Raw genomic sequence first — 24,508 nt, 5'->3', positions numbered from 1 at the left:
TAATGATGAAAAAACTGTTAAAGTTGTAAGTTTTGTTTATGTGTGAAGTGTTGATGTTGACCCTACTGGCCCTTACAGCGTCACCGGACGTTCGGGCGAGTACTAAAATCCTCAGCCCTGAAGTTGAGCGCTGAGCTCGGGTTTAAAGTTCGTCCTGAGGGTATCTCCTATAAGATCACACCTCGGCTCAGAACGAAGTCAGTGGGGTCGTTGAGACATTCTGTACTATATTTAGCAACAGCATTGCACTCATTCGAAGTCGGGGCGTTTCACAAGTACATATATAAATGGAATACTTAAACAGCTAATGGTATTTCTAAATATTAAAAATATTATAGAACGTTGAACTTACCGTCCGCGATTATCCTTTGTATAATACTCGCCATATCTTTGACTTCTGCCGCGTAAAAATTCTCACCAGCGTACGGCGTTATACCTAAATCTGTACACGATAAGGTTCATATTCCTTTGCAAATATTAACAAGTGTAGTGTTTAAAATTAACCAATCACAAGAGGAGTTAAGGTCAATAAACAAATTTGACAGCGAATCGACGCGATATTATTGGTCGAAAGTCTTGAATAATCTATGATATTCGTTATGGATTGGCGAATATATGCATTTTGACTCTCAGAAAAATTATTACTGGAATTATAGTGATCAAATGGAAGTGGTTATAAGTAGTCAAGTATAATAGTGTTGTATTATAACGTTTTTTTTCTAGTGTCCGACCGAAACTGGTTTTCCGGCCGAAACCGAAACCGAAACCGAATGTTCGGCCGTGGCTTCAGTTTCGGCCGAAACCGAAACCGAAACCGAAACTCACATGGTCAAGTATAAAATTTCTTAAAATACTGAAATTTGGTGTTTTTTACCATTATTTTGCATTAATTAGGGCATGAAGTGGAAACACAGTATATTAATTCAGTTTTTTGTATTGTAATCATTTATTTAATATAATATTAAAAAATCTTAATAACATTTTTAATACTTTTTCAAAGTAAGTTCTCATAGCAAAATTGTATGTCAGTTGACAATATAAATATAATCAAATAAGTAATTGTTACTGTTTCACTAAATACTAAGTTTTGAGATCTTTCTATTTAATACTTTGGATTGTACTTAGAATAATCATCAGTCTTTTTAGGTACCTCTTATAGGCCTAAAAATAATAATAACTAAAATTAGTTTTACACTCAGTTTCAGTCTCAACAAAAAAATAATCAAAAATCACATATTTTAAGATAAGATAACAAAGATACTTAACTAGATCACAATTAACAGGACAGTTATACTTAGGTATATTTAAAATTAAGTAACTCACTATTAAACTATAGTAAACAGTTAAATTGAAAACAATTAAAAAATCAAATATAAAAACTTCTTAATATAGGGTTGTTTTTTGGATTTTCGTATTATTAATACTCATAATTGAAAAGTCTTATATTGTACGCCATGAAAAGCAGTTTTTCTACATTTTCGCCATGTAAATTATTGCGACGATCCGAGTATATTTGGCCAGCTGCACTGAATAACTGCTCGCTCGGGACGCTGGTAGGTGGAGCTGAAAGATATTTTAAAACAGCACTTCTCAATATAGGATATGGACTGCAGTTCCAATAACTATATATGTCAGCATTACGTTGTAATAATGGCTCCGATAGGTAAGACTGAATCTTTTCTTTTAGAAAGTGTTTTGTGCCTTCTTCAGATTCTGTGGTCTCTGTTTGACTAGACGTATTATCGTGCACATCCCAAAGACTTTCTTTTTCTTGCTGTATGCTGTGAGCTTGCGGGACGCATGTTGAAGTTGAAGCCACAGAATCATTGGCGTTATCATTATCAGTGGTGCGGGATGATTTTTTGTTGCCTTCAGACTCGGTCAAGAAAGATATTAGCTCTGTAACAGCAATGTCTACTTCATTGGAATTGAGGTACTTAGACTTAAACCTTGGATCCAATAGTGTAGCTACCATCAACGAAGGGAGTTTTTTCACTGATGAAAATCTATTGTTCATGGACTCGTATAGTGAATTTTTCATCTTGGTCATCATTTCGTTGTCACTTTCATAGCGAACTTGCAATTTCCGGTTTAATAACGATATCAAAGGTATGACAATCGAAATGCATGCATTATCAAATGATAACTCAAGGGTGGCTTCATAAAAAAATGACAATACGGATGTGAGGTTCTTTGCAATGACCCATTCATTTGATTGAAGAGAATCAATCTTACCATGTTCAACAGAGTATAAGTTTACCGCATTTTTTTGTTCCAAAAGTCGTTGCAGCATCAAATAGGTGCTGTTCCACCTCACATCAATGTCTTGCACCAAAGCATGCTCTGGCAATCCACATTGCTTTTGACAGTCTTTCAATTTCCTGGTTGCTGGCTCACTGTGATGGAAATGGCCGACGATTTTCCTACATTTCTTTAGGAGGTCTTTTATTTCGTTTTCTGAAAATAGCGCTTGTTTTATTACGAGCTGTAGAGTATGTGCGACACATCCTACAGATTCATATTGATCACGCATCGCGCGAACCATATTAGCGGCATTATCACGTAGGACTAGAAAAATCTTGCCTTGCAAACCCCATTCGTTTACCATACTTGTAAATTTTTCTTCGATATATTGACTGGTGTGGTCTTGTTCTAGAACACATGCACCTAAAATCACTTTAAGACGTTTATCATTAACGATGAAATGAGCTGTGAAGCTAAGAAGTGAACATGTTTTACTCGCGTTGGTCCAAATGTCTGTAGTAGCACTTGCCCACTTACTCTGTGCCATTAACTCCTGTACTTTTGATTTGATTCTGTCATATGTTTGGGGCATTAGAGAAGTCCTAAAATATTTTTCAGATTTTAAGCGATATTTGCGAGTTCCTTGAGGGTCCCATAAATTAAGACGGCGGAATGCTTCACCTCCCACCAAACTATAAGGCAACATGTCCACGATAATCAGATCCATTATAGTTTTGTCAATCCTTTTTGTAATTTCATGATCATCAGGCCATAGTGCAACTTTAGGTTTAGAAGTCAAACTTAAGATAGTTGACTGTACAAGAGTTGACTGATCTGCGCTCGATTTTTTCAACGATGCACTCGAGTCTGTTCGTTTCAATTTTGCTTCACTTTTGTAATCATTCAATTCTGAGACACGTTTTTGTACTTGCCTGTATTCATGGTCATGAAATTTTGATAAATGCAACTTCAGTCCATGTGATGTTTGTTTTTTTGCTTCGTGGCTTCCTAATGAATAGCACTTGTTACATATCTTGCAAACAGCTTTTGATGTATCACTGATACTTTTATCAAAGTACTGCCAAATCGGATTTTTTATTTTTTCTCGTTGTGACATTTTACTCTGAAACAATTAAAAATAAAACCGTAACAATAACAATCGGACAATAGGTCATCGGAATGAAAAACAAATCTCGAATAAGATTACCTATAAAATGTAATTTATGAAATTAAACACTTCACATTTTTTATTTACTTACTTACAATTTCTTTTTTACATGTGGCTTCATTTGTTAATAACAACAAAACAGTTATTGACTCAATATTTATTCAATATTTAATTAAATATTATTTAATTAACTATATAAATCATTCAAGTACAGAAACAAAACAAAAACTTACATGTTATCAGTTCCATCAAAACATAACCTCCAAATAATGTTTCCGTCGGACGCACACGCACTGACTAAGTTTTATTGCATTACTACGGAGCTATCCGAACGGCACACGACGATTCCCGAACAGAGCCGACGGCTTACGACACAGCTTTGCCGCGAAAAACGAAGTTATGCGAACGTGCGTGACCTTGCGAGATAAGTTTCGGTTTCGGCAAAAGTTTCGGCCGATTTTGGCCGAAACCGAAACTGCAGCCGAAACTTGATTTTTGGCCGAAACTCGGCCGAAACCGAAACCGAAACCGAAAGTTCGGTCGGACATTATTTTTTTCATCAAAAACTGTACTTCTGTATTTGGTCGTATAATATATTAAATATTATTAATAATGGAATACGTAAATCTTTAATTCGTTTATCTTTATTTCTTCTTCGATTGGAAGGATAAATATATAAATGCTTTAACAAGTTTGATATCAATATATGTATTTCTAATTAAGATTCTTCGTAGCACATTCGTCAAATTTTGGAGATTGATTTGCTATTTTGATACTTATATCCTTGTAATGTTATAATTATTAGTCAATGTCGCAATGACTTTCTCGAGTTGCTATGTGTTTCGAATTTGTTGAAAGTGGAGTAAAAGAAATAGCACACGCATATTTGTAAAGTGTACTTTAATGCTATCCTGAGCTGAGATGGCCCAGTGGTTAGAACGCGTGCATCTTAAGTGATGATTGCGGCTCACATCCAGGCAAGCACCACTATATATATGTGCTTAATTTGTGTTTATAATTCATCCCGTGCTCGGCGGTGAAGGAAAACATCGTGAGGAAACCTACATGTGTCTCATTTCATCTTAATTCTGCCACATGTGCATTCCACCAACCCGCATTGGAACAGCGTGGTGGAATATGTTCCAAATCCTCTCCTTAATGAAAGAGGAGGCCTTAGCCCAGCAGTGGAAAATTTACAGGCTGTTACTTTACTTTTACTTTAGTGTACTTTAATGACGTTTCGTAACTGTTCTAGTTCCTTTACATGAAACTCTATCCAGATATAATATACTATATTAAAATATAAGATTAAATCATTCATCACATATATTTAAATACGAAAGTTACGAAGCGTACTTTACAATCTGCTTTTTACGTTCAAATTATCAAATCAAATTAAAATAAACTTTTTGAATCGTCATTTTGCAATTAAGTGAAGCTACCACCGGTTCGGAAAGTAGATTCTACTGAGAAGAACCGCCAAGAAACTCAGTAGTTACTCCTTTTTAATATTTAAAAATACAAAGTCATGTTAGTAAAATACAATTATTTAAATTAATATTCGCCTCGGAAACAATTCAACCATACGCAAAACGAGCCTTTTTCTTGGATACATCTTGGACAGATTTCAAGTGTCGTGAAAGGTTCTATATGTCACAAAATCTCTCGAATGTTTAACCAAATATTTTAATGTATAGTACGACACAACTCAGACGTAACATCGGCAAAATTCGTAAAACCGATCACATCCGAATTAAGTACGCTATCCCAAATTATCAACTTTTATTTCTTATGTGAATATGATTTTTACACAAACGTAATAACTTGTAATATCGTACGACCTAATATATTCGCCAATTTTACACGTCGCGATTGTGAAGTGACGCGAGAATCTATAGCGACGAATAGCGTCGAATGGCGCGATAGGGAGCTATTTCTATGGGTTATGTGAATCGACAGTAATCGGTTTTATTGAATTTGCCGATGCTATATCTAAGGCGAGTCGTACTATACTTAGTTAAAAAAAATTTAATTTTTACAGTGATATATGAAGATTTAAAAGTAATTTCGTTTCATTTCGTTTGAATATTAATTGCTCGATTAAAATGGCCAATTTTTATTCCGTTTACAAATTTTAAGCCGCTTGACGTCACGGCAGCGCCATGGATCCGGTTTTCTGTATAAATTTAACTATTACTTAATTATAATATTATTATCTAACGACGAAATTACTTCGATACGATTGTCTAATATATTTATAATTGCAAGAACGATTATACTTAACACGTTAACAGCGGCATTGCTTCTTAATTTTTTCCATTTCTATGGTACCTATGGGGTGTTTAAGACCTCGTATGAAAATTATCATAATACTTGTACGGGGATAATCAGACCCCGTAACGTTTAAGAAACTTAACGTAAGTATTTAAGTAGTTAAACCATAGTATTCTGTTTTTAGTAGAAAACATAAATATATTTATTTATCACTTTCCTACGATATATCAAAAATAGATTGCACTTAGCACGACAGAGATTTTTTTTTTTTATGTACAGTCGGGGTAACGACGCGTTCGTCACCTTAAGATCTATTTTCGTGTGCTTAGTTTGAGCGATAATCTGCTTTACCGATCGAGAATGACATATTGCGTCGCAATGATTTGATGTTTAGATTCAAAAGGTACTAAGAGTTTAAAACTTGATAAAGGAATTAATTTGAAAACTGATGAAGGTTTTCTTACTCTGACTGTACATAAGTATAAACTAGTATAGCAACACGCAGCAGTTCATGTGTTTCATTCACCGTTAATGGGTTGTGACACTCGACTGTCCATACGAGGCCTATGAGACCGCGCTCCTCATCGAACGGGTTAATGGAATATTTTCGATAGCTTTCTATATTAAGTACTTATCATACTGCGGGAACTTCATGAATAAACTTAGTTAAATATAATATTATAAATACCTACCGGGCTTATGTAACAATATATACTCATAAGTCATAAAATTTTATGCGTGAGTGCGTATTTTTTATTCTACACTCACACACGCAAAACTGTCTGTGTATAGAGCACGTAATTATATTCTATATTTACAAAAAGCGATCGTTTATAGGCGAATGTTGAAAATCAAAATCATTAATGCTATAATTTCGCAGCGAAAGGCAGAAGTGTATAGTTGAGTTAATCGCCCCCATTTAGGATGGTCATATATGTTTATTCGTAAAGTAATTGTTTGTTTTTTACAGAACAACGGATTTTTTTAACATATTCCATTTGAATAGCAAGAGATCTTACGCAATTAAAGCTTCTGTGATAGAGTGCTATATTGTAATTTATTTGGTTCAACATAAAACAAACAACCTGTTATACATCAGAATAACACATATGCTACAAGTTATAATTATTTTATGTACATATATATAATACAACGATACATATCAAGTACCCGTGGGAAGCCGGGAAGGGTCGCTATTAGACTAAAGTTTAAATGAATAATTATTTAAAAATATACATGTAACCTTCTCCTCAAAGGGACTGCCTTAGCCAAGCAGTGAGAAATTTACCAGGCCGTTTTTGTTGTTATACATGTAATGGCAAAAAAACAAGAAATCAACTGTACATATATACTTTACTCTAAACTCTAGTTACGTTTAGTTTTAGTTAGTGTTGTAAAAGGATACAGTTAACCATGTCGACGATGGAGCCCGGGTGGTCGGGCGGCGGGGGGGCGGGCTGTGCACGCGTCACCGCGCGCAGGGTGTACGCGCGCACGTACTCTTTGCGGAGATCGTGGAAGCGGGCGTAGTACGTGGGCAGCGTCAGCTCCTTGCTGCATGCTTCTGGGTGGAGACATTGTCTGGAAAGAGAGACAGGAGATAAATATAGCAGATAAATTCCCAATATTATCAATTACTAGTTGAACTGCGGCGATAACCGGGCGGAAGTTTTAATCTTTACCTTTATAGCACACAGACCTAAATCCTACATTTTACCCCCTCTAGGGAGTAATTTAAATAATACCCTATGTCCTACTCCGGTACTGAAGCTATTTCGATAACAAATTTCATCAAAATATATTAAGCGGTTTAAGCTCTAAACTCTTACCACCAAGTAAGAGGTTTTTAAAGCTTCCTCAACGTTATATGAAACCTATATCAGTATTACCTATTGGACTTTAAAGTGAATGAACTGTGTTTAATGTCGACAAATCTGACGGAACTCAGATAAGAATGATAATATCTGATCAAATAGCATCCCGTGATTGCATCTATGAAATCAATATTGTGTTTCGGTTAACAAACATTGCTATCGTCTGATAACAAGCATCCCATGAAAATGGTTGACGCACCATGTCTTCGATACGATATGTCCGTGACTTTTCATAGTCACTTAAAAGACTTTAAGACTCTTTCAAACAGTGTCGTAAATAGCCTTTAGGCGCCCTGTGCGCGCTTCTATAACTGCACCCTATTTAAGCAGACCCTTTGCCTTATCTCAGCAGTGGGAAATTTACAGACTGTTACTTTACTGTTTTAACAAGTGAACATAAATAAAAGCTCGTAAAATAATTGTTTTTAAAGTGGTCATATAATGTATGCTAAATATTCATCTAGTGTTATTCTGATTGACTATTTATTCTTTCAATGGAATGGAAATTTTCTTCCATACAACATGGGTGTATGTATCATTGACCACAAATGTTACGTAACTTTAAACAGAGATGATTAATGTAATTGCACCTATTTAGTGTAATGACCATTGTGCAACTTATTTTGCAGACTGTATCTTTTAAATGACAAAAAAATTAGTCGATATTGCAGAAGCGGTAGTCAATTATGACATAGTTGCAAAATCCCTCTGGGGGTAATTCTACTAATATATGGTACGTTCCCGGTTCTATTCTGATCTAACTTCGGTTGTAGCGATCTCTTTGTTCGTAGGATACATTGCATTGCATAGAACGCAGCCATTGGACTTGACCTTCCATGGACCACTACACAGCACAGCAGAGAATGCGAAACCAATATAATATGGTTAACCATCCTGAAGCAAAAGTTACAGTTTACAAAAGCTTTTAATCGATGCTCGTCTATTGATACAGCTATAAATGGCTCCAAGAGTGCTGGAATTTTCCCAGTCGATCAAGATAAATTCAAGAAAAAATACAGACGAATTGATAACCTCCTCCTTTTTGAAGTCGGTTAAAAAACAGCTGAACTTGATTTTGATAGCGATAACATTTTCATTAACAGCGTTAGTAGAATTACCCCGTAGAAAATAGTTGATTCCAAATTTAAAATATGACCACATATTATTATGTTACATTTCTATACATATGTCATATATCTATATTTAACATTATAAATGTGAAAGTAACTCTGTTTGTCTGTTGCTATTTCACGACCAAACCGCTGAACCGAATTTGATGACATTTGGTATGAAGCAAACTGGATCTTCAAAAAAGGACATACGCTACTTTTTTGCCTAACACATGACTCAACACCCTAAAACGCGAACGAAACCGCGGCCGAATACTAGTCTGTATATATATAATACCTAGAGCTGAGCTAATTCTACGCGTAACCGCAAAAGTTACCACATACACTCCTAGCAGTTAGTACAGTCGAAGATAGAATTATGGATTAATAAATACTTGCTGTACATTAAAAGTAATAAATCGTAGCTCGTATTATTTGAAAATAATCCTGGCACAAATATGAATACGTTACATGTCTTTTAAGAAATATGAAAATAGAGACAGCGTCAATTTAGTCATTGATTTGATCAAACAATGCTTATTATTATTATTATTATTACTAGGGTATGCCACACAAGGGACATAACATCTTAGTTCCCAAGGTTGGTGGCACATTGACGACGTAAGGAATAGTTAATATTTCTTACAGCGTCATTGTCTATGGGTGATGGTGACCACTTACCATCAGGTATTTAGCATATACAGGTTCGGTAGCTATTTTTCATTTAGATTAGTGTTTATATAACTGTGGGTATAAATAAAGTTATAATTACATATAGAATACTTTTAAAAGCAAAAAATAAATAAAACCGATTACTGCCGATTCACACAATCAATAGAAATGGCTCCCTATCGCGCCATTCGACGCTATTCGTCGCTATAGATTCTGGCGTCAGTTCTACCCGAAAAAGCAAGTGCATTGTCTTATGATATTTCAAGTTATTACGTTTGTGTAAAGATCATAGTCACACAAGAAATAAATGTTGATAATTTGGTATAGCGTACTTAAATAGGATGTGATCGGTTTTACGAATTTTGCCGATGCTACATCTAAGTTGTTTCGTACTATAACTGATTGTTATTAAATAGATATAAATGTATTGTTGAGTTGATATGTACATATCTGCTGCTGACTGTACTTAATGTTACTTATAATCTGTGGTTTTATAAACATTCACCGTTTTTGTTCATATTTCTAACAAGCTGCGATTGCAACACAGTTCGCATGAATTTTAACTCACGTTTTCCATATATGTTCATCTTAGAACCGAGTGGAATAATCTCCAGTAACTATCTTAAGTGGAAACGTGGTAATCGTCCACTGGGTTACTGGTTGTTACTTTTACTTACTGGCCATGGGGTCAGTCTGTCTGGATACCACTCATCGTATATTCTACTGCGAAACCGCTATTGTTAATATTTTCGTGTTCCAGTTGAGAGGGTGAGCCAATGTAATTATGACCACAACGCATATAAGTTGTAAACAGTTACCAAAGCTTGTTGCACATTGATAAGACAGTTTCAGTTAAATTGGTAAGACAGTTATCATATACGATTGGAGGCCAATGCGTCAGTCTACCTACCTCTCTAAAACATACAAAAAACTATCCTAATAATTAAATAATATACATAAATGAACAGCCATTGTTAAAACACAGAATTAACAAACAGATCGTTAGACGAGACCGTAAATTTTTAAATAACAAAAATAGTCAATAGATTCCAAGTTTCGATAGGCATTAACAAAATCTTTTCACAGTAAGCACTGACTCCTGATGTAGGGGCAGATTACTATCTACATATATTACATACATATAATTAAACCGGGGGTCAATCGTATGTTTGTATGTACATGTATAATTTTTGGATTATTTGGTTTTTTATAGTTCTTAGGAGCTGTGATTTTCGACGCTTTTAAAAAGACGTAGATTTGACATTTGACAGAATACATAGAACGTTTTAACGATGCCGTCTCGTAAATTCAAATCGTTTATAAAAAATACATTGTTAAAAAAGGCGTATTATTCGATACAAGATTTTGTAGATGATAAAAGGGCGTGGAATTAATACCTGTTGACTTCCAGGCAGGATATATTAATTTAAATAATTGTATTAACTCACATGACTGTATTTTTTTAAATGTTGAAAAAGAGTAACTACTGAGTTTCTTGCCGGTTCTTCTCGGTAGAATTTACTTTCCGAACCGGTGGTAGCTTCACTTAATTGTTAAATGACGATTCAAAAGTGCTTGTAAAAGCCCATTTGAATAAAGTTTATTTTGTTTTTGTAAAATTTATAAAAAAAAAGTTTTTTTTTTTTCAATCAAACAAAAGAGTTTTTAATAGTTACGATATTGGCATGTACGGTTTACATTACCTATAAATTGGTTTTTAAGATGGATTTTCATCTGGATAGAGTTAGACCCTCTATCTTCGCCTGAGATTCACGTTTAACGACGGGGCCATCTCACTTTCACTTAGGTTATGTTATTTATAGAAGAAAGATCGGTAGGTCGAATGGCGTCGTGATGTCAACAGGGAAAGGAATAGCAGAAAAAGAGAATCACTCGACCAAATACATTAAAAAAAAACGAAGCTTTATCATCGTCATTAGAAGGCGCCGCAACGCCTCCTAACGCGTCTTATTTATAATCAACGCTTAGGAGTTCATGTATGTAAAGATATACATAATATGAGGGCTGAATTAAACTAACTGGTCGTAGTATATATATTGATATAACATAACAACATTACATAGTATAAAACAAAGTCGTTTACCGCTAGCCCTATGTATGCTTAGATCTTTAAAATTACGCAACGGATTTTGATGCGGTTTTCTTAAATAGTTGTGTTTCGAAAGGAACGTTTTTGTATATAACACATTGACAAAAAGTAAAAGCATATAATTTTAGATGTTTCTAATGTAATGTAAATGTTAGTATATTTAGTATCAGTATTGCAACCCGGCGCGGGTCGCCAGTTAAGTATAAACGCTTTCGACAATTGAGTACATAGTTATAGCGACTCGTATAACTTTGGACTAATTAATGAACATAAAAATTATTTTTATTGATAAATGCATTACTAATTACATCAACTGAGTTTGTTCAGGTGTGTTTCAAAGCATGTACCTACCTGCGTTTATTATTCAATGTGACAATTTTCGTCAGTCAGCGTCATAATATTTTATACAATTAAATGTATATATTCTGTATAAAATAATATTGCTAATCTATATTATTATAATATTATAAGTGTAAAAGTAACTGCGTCTGTCAGTCTGTCTGTCGGTCACAACCAATGATGTTCTAGTAAACAGATATATTATTAAAGCGCAAAAAGTGAAGACTAGAAAACGTCCCAATTGGGACGTTTGCCTTAAATCGTTTTACATAGTAATACGTTATAATACATCATAATTACGTAGTAACACGTTTTGCGTACTTAAAACATCTAGTTATCCCTTTTACTTTTGTTTTTATCAAGCTATCCTTTTTACTTGTAACGAAATTTGACTTGTTTATTTTAATAAACGGTCCCCGGCGCGGCACACTATTTTCCTATTGTTTAGTATGCGTATAACATATCTGTTTATTAGAATATCACAACCAAACCGCTGAACCGAATTATATGAGATTTGGTATGAAGCAACCTTAAACTCCAAGAAAGGACATAGGCTACTTTTTTTGCCTGACACGTGACAACCAACACCCTAAAACGCGAGAAAAACCGCGGCAACTACAAGTCTTTTAATTAATATTAATCTTATAATAAATTAATGAACAAATTCAAGATTTTTCTATGGAAACAATGATATCATTAAGTCTTTTATATGCAACGTCGATTAAGTATTAATAATAAAATTATGCTAATGTAGACTCACCTGAGCGGCGGCTGTCCGTCTGTGACGAGCCTGAAGAGGGGGGAGTGGGGGTCCACTTGTAGCGAACGCACGAACTCGTCGAACTGAAACGAACACAGGTTTAAATTAACTTCTGTATCATTTAAAATTAACATTTGTAGCATAGGGCTTTGTGCAAGCCCATCTGAGTTACCTACTCATCTATGAGATATTCTTCCAAACAACAGCACTTGGTATTGCTGTGTTCCAGTTTGAATGTTAGTGTGTAACAGGCACAAGGGACATAACATCTTAGTTCCCAAGGTTGGGGGCCATTGTCACCATTCTCTATGGATGGTGATGACCACTATATATACTTGTAAAAAGAACTAAGCGACGATATAAAAGAATTTCAAAGATAAAATAAGTTAAATAACAATATAATAACTACAAAAAAAGAACAAAGATTTCTGTGAGAAGTTTTGATGGCATTTGTGTATTATAATTGAAACCTATTTCACATGGTAGAACTTGGGTTACGAGATAATTCTCAACCAAGTTCGTGTATACGGTTTATAAAAGTAATATTATTGAATATATACATTATACAGTGTTGTATACGTCAGGATTTATAGTACCCAAACATAGAGCATATCGTTCGAGAGTAGTGAAGTAAAGTATCAGCTTGTAAATTTCCCACTGCTGGTATAAGACCTTCTCTTTATTAAGGAGAGAGTTTGGAACATATTCCACCACGCTGGTCCATGCGGGTTGGTGGAATGCACATGTGGCAGAATTTCGATAGACACATGCAGGTTTCCTCGCGATGTTTTCCTTCTCCGCTGAGTACGAGATGAATTATAAAGACAAATTAAGCACATGAATCAGCGGTGCTCGCCTGGGTTTGAACCCGCGATCATCGGTTAAGATGCACGCGTTCTAACCACTCGGCCATCTCGACTCTTCTATATATAAAGATGCTAGAAGGTACAACTATTACTTCAGTAAGCCGTAGTCGGGTAAAAGTACATTTGTAATGGGATATGTTATCGGAATAGCGACGCATAACTTAATTCAAAGCGACATCGCGTTGAATAGCGCAGTTATGTGTGCATCCACCGGCCGGTTCGGCCATGTTTGGCGAGGGAGCGAACCGGTTAGCACCGGCTCCGACTAGATAATAGGATTCGGAAATGACGTTCGATAACCGTCTGCAAAAACTGTATTATAGAGAATTTATGGAGTTTTCGTTATTAAATCAACAGACGATTTTTTTGAACTATTAGTAGAAGCAACATTAAAATAAGAAGTCTAAGATATTATTTATTATCATACTAGTATATAGTCGATAACGTGTTTTAGGGTTCGTTGTCATGTGTCAGGCAAAAGTAGCCTATATCATATTTTATTACGCAACAATTTTAAAAAGTAACACACTTCTATCAATCTGTTAAATAATCTCATGCATCTTGATTTAGTAGAACTGTTTGCAGACAATAATTATGAAGGTGTGGGTATCTATATATATTGGATTTTAAGTATTGTTTTTAGGTAATTGTCAAAACAAACATTATTATATATATATTCTGATTTGTTTCTCCACTTGTTGCTAATATTTATTTGATTAAAAATAAAATCATTCAATGTATTGTTTTGCTAACGGTACTTTTTCAAAATGAAAAGTATGATTTTTGCACCGTTGCGCGCTCTTTCGTTCCTCGTTCAGTTAACTTATAATAACGGCAAGTCCTGCGCGCGCACGTGTTATAGGGTGACCGAGGGCAATGTTTTATGGACGCACATTTATATTATGCGCATGCGCATAAATATTGAGTCGCTTGTCTACACAAAGTTCAAGAGAAACATAAATTGTGTAATCTCTTTAATGTTAGGTGTTTTTAATTGCATAGTGTTTGTATGTTTAGTTTTATTGGGAAACATATGTTTCTAGACATATGGCAAATAATCCAAAATAAATCTTTTTGTATGCAATAGATGACTATCTAACAGAACGCTCATCTGGTGATAAGTGAATATTAATGATTGTAATACAATATCCGCTTTTTACTAAACTCATATGTATATATATACATAATACACGGTACATCAATGAAACAATTTTTACAATATTTGTATGTCTGTTTGTTTGTTAAGCTAAGCTATTTTGACGGGAATTTCACGGGCAAATAGCCGATGTAATAAGTAACTTAGACTACAACAATAACTTTTTTGTTAAATTAAAACGCGAAGTCGCGGGCACATCTTGTATATCTTATAAAACACCCGATGTTGATATTTTCACTTGTGCAGTACTGACCAGTCTTATTGAGTGACTTAATTGAATAAGAGTGATACCAATGGGATGGCGATTAGTAATATAACAAGATCCCTTTGACAATCGGCGACGTCAAATAAATCGTTCCAACCATCAAGAAATATTGGACAACATCACATACATTACTCTGATCCCAATTAAAGTAGCTAAAGCACTTGTGTTATGGAATATCAGAAGTAACAACCACAAAAACCTAGACCCAAGACAACATAGACATCTAATGAATTTTCTGCATCGACTCCGCCGGGAATCGAATCCGGGACCTCGGAATTGCGTACCCATGGAAACCAGTGTACACACTACAAGACCACGGAGGTCGTCAAACAATAACAATGGCACATGCATCAGATTGCCAATAGACTAACATCTAAGTAGATATGCCTGTTCATCTAGTCACAGACCTTCTCTTTTCTAATCTTTAGATAAACAGCTAAAACGTTATATATTAGAGTTGATTCCGTGCGGACAAAGTCATTATTTAAAATAGATATTTAAATGAACATTAGTGCGGTAGTAATAAGTTTATCTAGGTTAATGGCGTTTCCGATTTCGTCTATAGCCAACCATTAGGAAGTTAAGAGTTATGTAATTATATTCTAATGCAGTTATATTATAATCATGTTGGAATCGTTTCTAGATATCGAGGTTATGTAGTTAACTTCATCGTAAATACGCCATTAAAATCAGACTGGTCACTTCAAATCTCAATAGCATGTGCAAGCGATCCCATGATGCCCTTAATAATCGCCCTTTGGGGCCGATTCCCCCCTCACTTAACATGAGGGAAACGGGTTCGTTCTTCCAACGAAAATTAGTCACGTCAATTAAAAAATTAAAACAGAAACAGCAAATCAAGGCTCTATAAATAAAAAATTCTTTATTTTTTTAATGGTATAAGTTGGCGGATGAGCATATGGGCCACCTGATGGTAAGTGGTCACCATCACCCATAGACAATGACGCTGTAAGAAATATTAACTATTTCTTACATCGTCAATGTGCCACCAAGCTTGGGAACTAAGATGTTATGCCCTTTGTGTCTGTAGTTACACTGGCTCACTCACCCTTCAGACCGGAGCACAACAATACTGAGTACTGTTGTTTGGCGTTAGAATAACTGATGAGTGGGTGGTACCTACCCAGACGGGCTTGCACAAAGCCCTACCACTAAGTGAATAATGTGACATAGATTTTTCTTTCTATCTCGTTACATATGCTGTATGCGATGCGACTTTTGGTACGAATTTTATGTATAATGGTTCGATGTTTTTGTCAGTAAGACGTTATGTTATATACGTTTCTTTTTTAATAACGTACTGAACACTCCACGTGACACAATCGCGTCCATTTCGCGACGATGGATAAACCGTAGTCTTCCCGGAAGGTGTCGAGCATTCCTCGATAAATAACTTGAAAACCGGACTATGTAACAACGTTAGTTAAAATGTGTGATTTTATACATCATAAGAATTAATTATAAAAGATATTTTACTACAAAATACGGTCTACATTTTATTACAACACAGGAAAAAAGTTAAATAAATAACACTTGTCAAATTGACACGATACCATTGGTCGAGAGCTGGATTAATCTCTGATATTCACTCTGGATTCGCGAAACGGAGTTTTGATTGTCGAAGAAACTGTTATCGGAATTTTGGAAGTAAAATTAACGTGAAAAGTGGTTAAAGGTATATATACGTATTTATATTGTATATATAAATAGATATACGTAGTATACCATATGTATTTTGTGTATTGTATTTTTATTAGGTTGGGGAAAATGTCTTTTCGCATATAGTATGTATGAACTTGTAATAAAATCTCTTTGGCTATACCATTTGTATCTGGCTGGTTTTGGTATCATTAAAAAGTTTTAATTTTAAAGAAGGCACTTCCAAATTCAAATTAGGAATTTGTGTGATTTTCATTTGTTTTTGTTGTTGTTAAAATGAGTGAATCTAAAGAAGAAATTCGATACATTTTAAAATTTTACTATAAAAAAGGTAAAAATGCAACTCAAGCCGCGAAAAAAATTTGTGATGTTTATGGACCTAATGCAGTATCTGTGAGAGTAGCGCAAGTTTGGTTTAAGCGTTTTCAAGCCGGAAATTTTGATATCAAAGATGCATCTCGCTCTGGTCGCCCTGTTCCGGACAAAATTGATGCCATTTTTGAAAAAGTGGAGCAAGATCGGTATATTAGTAGTTACGATGTAGCTGAAGAACTGGCAATTGACCACAAAACGGTTTTGACTCATTTGAATAAAGCTGGGTACACAAAAAAGCTCGATATATGGGTGCCTCATGAACTCACTGAAAGAAACCTAATGAACCGTGTACTCATTTGTGATTCTTTATTACGACGTAATGAAACCGAACCATTTTTGAAGAAGCTGATAACTGGTGATGAAAAGTGGATCACATACGACAAGAACGTGCGAAAAAGATCGTGGTCAAAGGCCGGTCAAGCTTCACAGACTGTGGCAAAACCCGGATTAACTCGCAACAAGGTAATGCTGTGTGTATGGTGGGATTGGAAGGGCATCATTTATTATGAGCTGTTACCGCCCGGCAGGACCATCGATTCAGATCTGTATTGCGAACAATTGATGAGATTGAAGCAAGAAATTGAGAGAAAGCGGCCAGAATTGATCAACAGAAGGGGTGTGGTTTTTCACCATGACAACGCTAGACCTCACACATATTTAGCCACTCAACAAAAATTACGAGAGTTTGGCTGGGAGGTATTAATGCATCCGCCGTATAGTCCTGACCTTGCACCTTCAGATTTTCATCTGTTTCGGTCTCTGCAGAATTCCTAAGGCAGTGTCAGGTTAACATCACGAGAGGACTGCCAAAACCACTTGTCGCAGTTTTTCGATCAGAAGCCCCAAAATTTTTACAGCAATGGGATCATGTCACTACCAACAAGATGGCAAAAAGTTATGGAACAAAATGGCACCTACATACTTTAGTCAAATGTAAATAAACTATAAAAAAAACTTTTTGAATTTTCATATAAAATACGAAGAAACTTTTTCCCCAACCTATTATGTATGTTTATGTATTATATATTTATTTATGTAAGTATTTATATTTTCATATATTTTCCATACTACAGTCTGCACTATCTTGCCCGCTACATCACCCCGTCACTCACCTCCATAGGTTGACTGGATGAAATCTCTTTTAGAGATAAGTCCAGTACATATATTACTGTACAATCATTGTAACAGCATATTTTAGTACAACAAAGGATATATAATAAAGGCAATGGTGCTGTATTATAAATAAAGACATATTAATAATAAACTATTAGTAGTGCACTATATAGCTGAGTTATTAGCAAATCGTATGAAATATATTAATCTAAGGTTTATTTACCTTTTTTACCATTTCCATTGGATTGCATTTCCTACCGCCATAAGGCAGATAATGTCAATAGTGTCATACAGGCACTGACAATAAAATTATAACTACGGAATATTTAATAAAAAGCGGTCGACCTCCCATCAGTGTGATGAGCCTTAATAACACTTTTATATTGTGTTTTAATTACTCTTATCTTGTCTTAGGTGATTTAAGTAATTATTATTTTATAACGACGTTTTTTTTCTAAGTTTTAGGTTCAAGGATAAAAGTGTTATTGGCAATTATTATTATTAATGATCAATTATAGTAAACATGTCTTTCTATTCGAATTTCATCACGGTGTCCAAAACCGCTTACTTCCGGTTTATTTTATTGTATTGTATTCCGACAAAGTTTTTTTTTGTGTGTGTAGTTGTGATGTTGGCCCCACTGGCTTTTACAGCGTCACCGGGCGTTGGGGTGAGTATCAGAATAAGCCTTGAATTTTGAGATTATCATCAGCATCTCAAACCACGAGTGACGTGTCTCTCCTATCACCTATGAGATCGCACCTCGGCTCAGAACGTAGTCGTTGCTATAGGTGAACACCAAAGTTGAGACTATATATATATTGGAGTGAACCAAACGTAAGCGCGATTTAGAAACCTTTGTACATATATTTTTTGCGGTCTCTTATAACAGTATTTCCGAACTAAACTAGTTGGGTAAGCACACCTACGACTTACCAATAATAATTTTAAGACGGAAAAAAGTAATAATTTCTATTTCAATTAAACTACAGCATGCTCATGTACACGGTTACATTGTTTTTTATATCTTAATTATAGTAATATCTACTACCCATCCGGTCATGATACCCTGGTAGAATAAAGGTCTATATAAAACATATATTTAGAATTAAACACTGTAACTAAAAAATACCTATTACTTTGCTTTATAAGTGTTGCTCATGAATGATCCTGACAATTTATACATACTTATTATGATATAATATGCTATGAGACAAACACACAAAGAGAATAAAATCTATGTAATCAATACGAGCAAATCGCGAAGCCATTTTCCCACCGAGAGAAAGAGTGGGGTCGAAGTATTGTATAGAAGGATTCTAGGGGTGAAAGGTTTCCGGGCGCCATGTTTATCAATAACGCCTAATTGAACAAGGACATATATCCATGTCTAGAACTCGAAAATAACAATACATTGTTTTGTACCAACCTTGATGTCTAGTTTTAATGTCGTTGAAGATAACATGTAATTACGTCTTTAAATTTTCGACGATAATTTAACAAATTACTTGATTGACTCGCATTTTCAATGTCATAATAGAAGGTAAAAAAATAATAAAACCATTGTTATATTTCATTCATAAAATTACAGAATAATACGTTTCATATACTTTAATACATAAACTTGATGAATAGGTTAGCTTTAAAGTTTGAATAACTTGGAGTCTGGCCCGATTGCAGCCGATTAGAAGTTCCAATATATGTTTTTAGTTAATTAAAGATATACATTTTTTATCAAAATCAATCCAGCATTTTAGGAGTTCAGTGATATACACACGTGTAGATGAACTATATATATACATTTGTATGTATATAAAGAAAGAAAAAAAACACCACAAATATATAGATACCAGCAACTTGCGGCTAATGATTTTTCCTTCGAAATAACTATACTCATTATTACTGTGTTCTATATATAAGGATGAGTGTACCAGTGTAACTACAAGCGCAAGGGAACTACGGTCTGAGCTCCTAAGGTTGGTGTAATGTAGAGAATGGTAAGTATTTCTTCCAGCCTTATATTTATGGATGGTACTGACTACTTACCATTAGGTGGCCCTTCTGCCTTTCCATCTACTTATAACAAAAAATACAATTCCACAAAATAGTCATAAGAGAAAACCATTAATAAGTAAGTGAAACTACTATACAATGTTTATATTACAAGCCGAATAAAAGTACTTCCTATAACAAATCTGTATACGATCACAGATTCCAAAATAATTGGTACCAAAAAATCTTTCGCTGTGAAATGAGAGGTATAATTGCCCAATACAAAAAAAAATACAATCAAATTGAGAACCTCCTTTTTTAAAGTCGGTTAAAAATGAGCTGTCTTTGTTTATAATGCAATGCGAAGCCGGAGCAAGTCGCTATAACATACATAGCTTACATATCAACTGTAATAATAAAGGGCATATTATTTTCGCTTATTCAGCGCTAATCGCGTACGCAACGCTTAATCGATGTTATGTTATAAATAAACGGTTACAGTGTTGATAACATCAGTTTACCAAATGCACTCGATCGGGCATCGAACCTGCGGTTACGCAAGTCGGGGACTAACTGGTTCCCCGGGATGCGAGCGAATGCCTTGTCTGGCACCTGTGTTTGAAGTTGAAAGAATTTTATGCTGACGTTTTACTTGCATAGCGATAATATGAAAAGCGATAATACATATTTTTAAATGTGTAATTTATAGTACGTTTTTCATTTTTATTAGACTCCACAGCTAGTTTTATTTGGCCTTATCAAAAAAATATTAATAAATAAGGCATATACTCAATACAACATGATATTAAAGATAAAAAGCGTGGAATTAGTATTTACGGCCTTCTAGGCATGTTATATATACAATAATTGTATTTTACTGACTTACTATGTAATTAAAATGATTGTAAAGAGTAGCTATTGAGTTTCTTGCTGATTCTCCTGAGTAGAATCTACTTGACGAATCGGTGGTAGCTTTAATGCAACAGTGTAACTGTACCATTTGGTGGTCCGTCAACTTGTATAATTGATATACCATTTACGCGTTTAAATATCTCGTAATATATCTGAAACAAAAATCATAACGCAAAAGAAACAAATGTGAAATTTTTAAATGTCTAACGTCAGACGGACAGCGGGGTCTTAGTAATAGGTCCGTTTAACTCTGAGTGTGGAACCCTAAAACCTATTCATGTACTTCCTAACAATGTATTAAACGATTTACGAGGAAGGTTTAAATGTATAAACACTATACCTCTATATACTACAATTAATGATATGATAATACTTACAATTAATGAGTTTATGATCGATAGCACACCTTGGGAATGAAACGATCGCCTCCTGGCTTTCATCTCATATTAAATTGTTTAAATAATATATGAGACAAATAAAAAAAAAAATAAAAAAAACCCGCTGAGTTTCTTTCGCCGGTTCTTCTCAGGTCAGGGTATTTTCTTTTCCGAACCGGTGGTAGTGTTTCAATTGACCATCAATAAGAAAGTGTAATGCTTCTATATTGAATAAAGTTATTTCAGTTTGAGTTTGAGTTTACTATATGTGCCCTAACCCACCCGGGTGGATGACAGCCAGGACAGGTGTATCGTATAGCGGGAACCCAATGAGTGGAACTTTTATTTTATAGCATCGCAAAGTGAAACTTACAACAGCACTTACCTAGATTACAGTAACAGCATTTACGTTAATAGCGCTGCTGTTTGTATAGCGGATACGACTAATTTTAGCCTCGGCTAAGTTAGTATCAACGGCACACTGTGACACTACGAGGAAGTATTGATATGGGTTATGTATTACTGGGAGTACATACGTATAAACGACCTCTGAGGTCCCGGGTTCGATTCCTGGCCGAGCCGATGTAGAAAAAGTTCATAAGTTTTCTATGTTATCGTGGGTCTGGATGTTTGTGGTACATTGGGGATCAGAGTAATGTATGTAATGCTGTCCAAATATTAATTTAGGTACGTGAGTTTGTTACGGTTTAGGTGGTAGGTTGTAGCTTTACCGTCTAGTCAGCACGAATTATACCGCTTGGCAGATATTTATTACTGTTGAGTGAGCCAGCGTATCTGGCAAATATGGTTAAAGATACTTTATTTCTCAAAAAGAAATTACATTTCACTTACTTGAGAAAATTATGACTATAAACATTTTTTAAATTATAACTTCGACAATCATAATAAATATATCACTAGTTTAACATATTCTTACAATAAATTTTGATTTAAACAAGAAATTTAAAACATACCCTCAAAGCAACAATAATTGTGTACAAAACAGCGATAAGAAATGCAAACTCATAGACACAGAGTAACAAAAACAGTTTGATCATCAGTTATTTATTTCATACTTTATTTTTATTCTATTTAATTTTATTTAATTTTTTTATTTTTGTATTAGCTTATATTATTTATTTTATTTTAATAACGTATTGTCATGTAGTATATGTTTTTTTAGTTTAATTTTAAAGATGTTGAATGAATTTGCATTTTTTATCTCTTTAGGTAATTTATTATAGATTTGTACTCCAGCAAAGATCACGGTGCGCATACCTAAAGCGGTTCGGACTTGAGGTAATAGGATATGGTCTCCCCTTCGGCTACTACGGGTGTGAGCCTGATGAACTTTTGTGAATGAGATTTGTGAATTAATTGACTTATTCAGGATTTTTCTTATTAATATACAAGTGCCATATGCGTGTAATTGTTTTATGTTCATGAGCTTTGTCTCCTTATACAATTTGACTGTGGATGTTAAATAATCGTAATTAAATAATATTTTAATGATTTTATTTTGTGCAATTTGTAGGTCCTTTAAGTTGCTTTTTGGAGCAAAACCCCACAACAAATAGATCATAATATCTTAGTGTCCAAGGTTGGTCGCGCGTTGACAATGTCAGGATTGGTTATAATTTCTTAGGGAGGTAATTTGCCCATCCACCATTTTTAATTGATCTCGCTGGAAGGTAGTCCTTATTACATCAGCTATCCAATGAAAGTCCCGTCGAAATCGGTCCATTCGTTCCAGAGATTAGCCGGAACGAATATACACATGTACCGTAAAGTTAGAAGGTGATTTTAAAATGACAAACATACAATCCAAGTTTATTTATATGTATGTATTGGTTATGTATATCGTTTTCATCATTTATGTCGTAATACCTTCATTTCTGATGTTATTAAGCACTTCCTTTCACTGTTTTTTCATGTTTTTCGGAGAAATGTTATTAAATCGTCCTAATATACAGTTTTCCAGCAGTTTTTTTTGCGACCCGCCCGGCTTCGCTTGCTTAATATGTATCGTTATATTATAAACAAATGACATAATATCATTTTAAATTATGTTTTTCTGACGTATAACCTATATTACTGTAAAAGAAAAAAATCTGTTCAGTAGTAGAAAAAGTAACAAAGATATATAAGATTTAGCTCGCTAGTAATTTTATATTTTGACCTTTAAATTGCGTGTGTGCTGCAGATGGAGGATAGTATTTACGCAAGACGGCAGGCAGGAGCTGGATGCGAGTAGCCAGAGAAAGACCACAGTGGCGTGCGCTTGGAGAGGCTTTTGTCCAGCAGTGGACAAAAAAGGGCTGATGATGATAGTATTAACAAAACTAACATTGCCTGACTCCCATTCGTGTGTATTTTTTTTATTTTCGGTTGTTGAAACGTCTCTGAAAACAATTTCCTGTTCAAGTATATCTATGTTTTTGCCATCTAACTGAACGGATCGAACCGCGATCCGCGATGTGTTGCTACAAGTACGTGGTCACGCATGGCAGAAGAATTTATTTGAGCAGGTGTTGCGGAAACTCGCGGATACAAGTTACCTGTAGAGCTCTTGGAAATCTCTTAAGATTTACATAAGCAAATGTGTTCATTGCTTGACTTGTTTAGACGGATATACAAACTTCATATTATTTATATTATAATATTAATATAAAGAACTGATATGGCCCAGTGGTTAGAACGCGTGCATCTTAATTGAATTTACGAAACGGCAAAGTTAAAATAGTCTGAATTTGAAATACATATTTATAAATAGGCTTTATTATAATTTATATGATATAAGATGTCACAAGAGCTAGGATTGAGTTCGTTGATACTTATATGTATACATTTTTATTGCATTGTTAAACATATTAGCTTAAGTAATTTGTAAAATGTCGCTTCGAAAGTGCTTGTAGCAGCGTAATCGAATAAGGTATATTAATAATTTGATTTAGAATTTGTCGAACTCACTCGAACAACGATCTAGAGCTGAGATGTCCCAATTGTTAGAACGCGTGCATCTTAATCGATGATTTCGGGTTCAAACCCAGGCAAGGACCGCTGATTCATTTGCTTCATTTGTGTTTATAATTCATCACCTGTATGTGACAAATTTCATAGAAATTCTGCCACATGTGTACTCCACCAACCCGCATTGGAAGAGCGTGGTGGAATATGTTCCAAAAACCTTCTCCTCAAAGGGAGAGGAGCCCTTTAGCCCAG

General features: G+C 34.7%; 2 protein-coding genes across 4 annotated transcripts in view; both read right to left on the bottom strand.

Annotated features, from left to right (window-relative positions):
* The window catches only part of LOC124540300 (RNA-binding protein fusilli), a 121,604-nt gene that overhangs the window by 32,676 nt on the left and 64,420 nt on the right, over window positions 1-24,508 (bottom strand). For all 3 annotated transcript variants that reach the window (XR_006967130.1, XM_047117779.1, XM_047117777.1), the window contains exons 3-5: window positions 12,551-12,633; window positions 7,092-7,267; window positions 353-442 (exon numbers count right to left, since the gene is read on the bottom strand). Coding sequence is in view for 2 of the 3 variants with exons in the window: in XM_047117779.1 (XP_046973735.1) it covers window positions 353-442; window positions 7,092-7,267; window positions 12,551-12,633 (349 nt within the window). In the remaining variant the exon portion in view is untranslated. The remainder of the gene's footprint in view (window positions 1-352; window positions 443-7,091; window positions 7,268-12,550; window positions 12,634-24,508) is intronic.
* Window positions 794-3,962, bottom strand: LOC124540301 (zinc finger BED domain-containing protein 4-like). The gene is made up of 2 exons (XM_047117780.1): window positions 3,646-3,962; window positions 794-3,367 (listed from the first exon to the last, which is right to left on the bottom strand). Exon 2 carries the CDS (start codon window positions 3,359-3,361, stop codon window positions 1,418-1,420), a length of 1,944 nt encoding a protein of 647 aa, XP_046973736.1. The 5' UTR covers window positions 3,362-3,367; window positions 3,646-3,962; the 3' UTR covers window positions 794-1,417.

Source organism: Vanessa cardui, chromosome 24, assembly GCF_905220365.1.
Source record: "Vanessa cardui chromosome 24, ilVanCard2.1, whole genome shotgun sequence".
In the NCBI taxonomy this organism is placed as follows: Eukaryota; Metazoa; Arthropoda; class Insecta; order Lepidoptera; family Nymphalidae; genus Vanessa; species Vanessa cardui.
The sequence above is the reverse complement of the archived record's forward strand: the minus strand, read 5'-3'. Positions and strand labels throughout refer to the sequence as shown.

Excerpts from the sequence above, each read along its gene's own strand:
- LOC124540301 (XM_047117780.1), bottom strand. The coding sequence starts at position 3,361 with ATGTCACAACGAGAAAAAATAAAAAATCCGATTTGGCAGTACTTTGAT.